This window comes from Bactrocera tryoni, chromosome 1 (assembly GCF_016617805.1).
Source record: "Bactrocera tryoni isolate S06 chromosome 1, CSIRO_BtryS06_freeze2, whole genome shotgun sequence".
NCBI classification, from domain to species: domain Eukaryota; kingdom Metazoa; phylum Arthropoda; class Insecta; order Diptera; family Tephritidae; genus Bactrocera; species Bactrocera tryoni.
This window is the reverse complement of record NC_052499.1, coordinates 27801573-27805845: the sequence shown is the minus strand read 5'-3', so window position 1 is coordinate 27805845 and position 4273 is coordinate 27801573. Positions and strand designations below refer to the sequence as shown.

General features: G+C 40.0%; 1 protein-coding gene across 1 annotated transcript; it reads right to left on the bottom strand.

Moving 5' to 3' along the window:
• Positions 1 to 786: 786 nt before the first annotated feature.
• LOC120766492 (odorant receptor 83a) lies at positions 787 to 3893 on the bottom strand. Its single transcript, XM_040092044.1, has 5 exons — positions 3300 to 3893; positions 3029 to 3228; positions 1250 to 1538; positions 924 to 1190; positions 787 to 858 (listed from the first exon to the last, which is right to left on the bottom strand). The coding sequence occupies exons 1-5, from the start codon at positions 3891 to 3893 to the stop codon at positions 787 to 789; spliced, it is 1422 nt and encodes a 473-aa protein (XP_039947978.1).
• Positions 3894 to 4273: the final 380 nt, after the last annotated feature.

Here is a 4273-nt window from a genome sequence, read left to right as displayed (position 1 = left end):
ATTGGAAGAGATAGCAACGCTTGTCTTTCGATATGCAACCATTCAGTTTGGCGCAACTGTCGGTTTTCTCAATATTTCGTTGACTTGGTGGAATGATTTCACGAAATCCAGACCCTTCAAGTCACTTACTATTTTTAGCGCTTCAGAAAGCGTTCGTTTATAGGGCTTTTGCAGAACTGCGATGTTGGTTGTTGCAATTACGAAACGATCTAATGGACCAACGCCCAAAGAGGAGGTTTCCTACTAAAATGACTAAAAATCCTAAATCTCGTTTTTGATGCCCAATAATGGAGTCTGTCAAGAAAAGTGACATACTAAAAACATCAAAGATGAGTGCAGACACGTCCCTGAATGAAAAACCTTCGTATTGCTTTCATATGCACCGTTTGCTAAGGCCACAAATGAGTTGCTCTCAAGAAAGAATTTATAGAATGTTCTCAGCTAAGACCAATAAAGAGACTATCGTCGATCCTGAGTCTCATTTTGAAGTAAAAAATAGGTGCTACTACCAAAATCGGAAGTTGTAAGACCTATGTAATTGATGAATGATCATCAAGATTGACTGAGATTAATCAGCAGGCTCACTTAACTCTTGTTGCTGGATCGTCTAAATATTCGCGCTTCACTCCATTATCTGGCTAAGCCAGCAAAATTCTAGGAGGCTTTCGCTTCATATGTCTTAGCGTCAAGGAAAGCAATTATCCAGGAACAAATATACGATAAGGCGAACATTTTTCTTAGCTTTCATTTATTGCTGTATTTAAAAATGTACTCAAACTTAAAAAGTTATTTTGGCTGTGGTTGTCTCAGATCCATATTTTGCAATATGGTTAGAATCGAGAACGATGTGGTTAAAATCTGAAAAAAAAACAACAAAAGCAATTACAATATTAAAATAGAACTACGATATAAAGGCTCATTACAGTGCGAAACATCTTCAAATTTAAGTTGTACATCTTGCCACCGGTCAAGCGGAAAGGACGCTGGGCGTTGAGTATAAAGAATAAAGCATCCTGTTTTATTTCACCAGAATGCAAGTGCCATGGGCTACGTTGAAGGGCTTCATCGCAACGTTTGCTACACAAAAATATAATTTCCCCCATATAACAGATCATAAACATTTCCCAGAGCGCCAAGAGCAAATACTGACTAAGCGAGAAGAGACGCAGGAACGAGTTGGCGGCTGTGGACTTAAAGTTTTGATACAATGTTATACGATTTTAATTTCATTTTATATTTGTGGGCCTACCTTAACCCAAACAAATGCGACTAGGCAAACTAGCAGTGTCACTTCAAGATATTTGAGAAACGACAGATAACTGTACAGGTCCTCCAACATTTTTAGGCCGTGCAATATATAACGATGATGAGCAATGCAAGGCCTGAGGGCGATTTTGAAACCTTCGTAGAAATGTTCGGGTTTCGGTGTTTTCACGTCCAAAAAATGTGGTATGCAGTCGCAGTCGGTGCTGTATTCCTTGGCGATGTAATATTGATTAAGCTCATAGTCGGCGATGCTTTGTTCTTCTCTCAGTAAACTGCAGATATGAGGCAGAAAATTATAGAGAAAGTTGTGAGGAAGACATCCTACCTAAAAATGATACTTATAAATATTACTAAATTATTCTTTTAATCTCTTACTCTGATGTAACCATTTCTAAAAATTTCGTCACAATCGAACGTCTGGCTGACGAAGACGCACTATTTGATATACCCGTATATTTACGAGAAACTTTGGTCCCCTAATGAAGTAATTTTAAACCGGGAATGAGAGGTTTTATGGTAAGCTTTTCCACTTTGAAGTTTGTCATTTTGTTCGTTAGAGTTAGTAACTGGTATCGGTCGGGAATTAAGATTGAAGCCAGAACTGTCAAGACTAGACCCTTATCATGCCTCCACTCCACTTTGATTATTCTAGACCCTATATGTGTGGAAAGGCTTAAGTTATTTGGGAGGCTCTGGAAACTTGCGTTTTCGATGGGTTGTGGTATAGGGAGTAAGGTGTGAGATGAGTGGGATTGAGAAGAGGTGGCTAGAGTCATGCTGGGACTCATCATTCATTCACTATTTGGTATTTCTGGGTCGATTATGGATAGGTAAGAGTTTAACTTGCGTCAATATCCAGAACTAAATTACGAAAGGGTGACTCTAGATCCCAAGTAAACACGAATTCTTCGTCTGCAATGGATGGTAGTTGAGGTCAAGCGAGTCGGTGAAGTTTTTAGGTCCACTGCTAGTGGCGTACAGTGCGTATCTGTAGCTAGTTGTGTCTGTATTGTTCGATATCGAGGGGGCATCCCAACAGAAAATGTTAGTCTTCAACGGGCGATATCCCTGCGACCATTTTGGTGTGGTGTAGTTAATGAAATCACTTTGTCTTTTGACCTGGTGTCGGTGGCTAGCGAATTGGGGATTTTGTTGTGTCTCTGTACATACTTTGGCAATAATCGCCGTCGTTTGGAAAGTGAAAAAGTACACGCTGTCGATTGTTACACCTAAAATCATAGGATTTTTGGTAGACGATATTACAATGCCATCGATTGCTTGCTGAACTTGGAAATTGCACAAATGATTGCCGACACCTCAGATAATTGTTGCACTACGTCTTCAATCCGGGAAGGAACATAAATTGTTTGATATCTTCAATGAGCCTTGCGTAATTGACTATGCCAAAAGGTTTTGGCAAGTTTAAGGGTACTAATCAAAATCCACCCTGTGAGATAGAATCGTCATCTATGGCCGCGAATTATATGGGTATTTATGACGGTAAGTGCTGTTGTGAAGTTGTTTACTGTACGGAGACTATGTTGATGACCTCCTAGACACAGAAGTTGGATTAAGGTCGGGAGTAATCTCCCTCAAGTGTCTGTACTACTTAGGAAAGGAGAGTTATGGGACGATAAGACTCCCCTAGGTTGTTAAGTTTCCCAGGTTTTAGTAGTGACCTTTCGCACGACCTTTCACGACAGCGCTTTCACTGCCAAATGGTTATGCAGCAATTTGTCTGTGCACTGCAATATAAACTTACATGAGTTCCGATTTCGGTTTTTTTAGAATTGTGTATGTAGTAGCCAAAATATTCTTCAGACTGCAGTTAAGTATATCGAATTGTCCAGAGAAGATCAACGCTATCAGCACATAGAAAGCACTCGTACAGCCGAAGGCAGCAGCAATTTGAAGCTGACCCACAGTTTGTAGAAAGTAAATGAACTCGTAAACTATGGGTACCTAAAAAATTTCAACAAATGAAAATGTGAATCAAGAGTCGTCTCGAGACAGTCACCTCAACTTAAACCTACCTTATAATCGAAGGGATACCAACAGGCCAGTGGCAAGCTGCGATCCTGATTGAAAATTGGTACAAAAAGCCAGAAAGTAACGCCAGCATAACAGCAAATCAGAAATACCGTAGTCCACCTGCTCGACAAATCGACGCTCTCCTTAAATGTAACGTAGGTGAATCCAGCAGCTGACCGCGTTCGACATTCCTCGTTCAAATAGCGCATTAGCTCTTTTACACGTTTGGGTTGGATGCGTTTAAAGAAGACCTTTGCGACTATTGCCCACGTATAGATGACCGTCTGGATCATACAATTCACTATCAGTTCCAGATCACCTTTATCCTGATGTAGATATATGGTGCACATAAAGAGTATGTCGATATGTAGCAATGTTAAATATAAGAACAGTTCGTAAGTCCAATCCAAAGTAACGGCGAGAAACCGCAGACGAGCAGGAAAATAACGTTCTAGTGGTAGGCGATACATGGCAGAGAACCATAAATGCCAACGAATACATTTGAACATATCGCGTCGTTGCATTCTGCACGTCGAACATCCTTCTTGTACCGTTGCGGAAATATCAGGACTTTGCTTTTCTTCATTCGATGCCATTTGAATCACGGTCAATAAACAGAAAATAGTTTGTGTGCTCTTTTTATAGGTTTGTAAGCACCAAGCATTGTTCATTTGCCCAGCAGGAATGCTCTTTCCGAAGCGTGTTTCTTACATATACATATGTACAAATAAAATTGAATAACCACTTCCCAATTCATTCAAGGGCCGTCGATGTTTCATATTTATGGAAATATTTGAACTTAGTGAAGATCTAAAAAGAAGCCTCAAAAAGATTATGGCGAGTGCTGAGGCATACCCACAGCTCTTAACCGTTAGGCGTGTTGATAGAAAATCATTTCTTGATTCACTGTTTTTTGAATGGAAATATAATTTTAGAGAATGAAGAGAAAAGGTCTGCGGACCTCGTCTCGAAATGT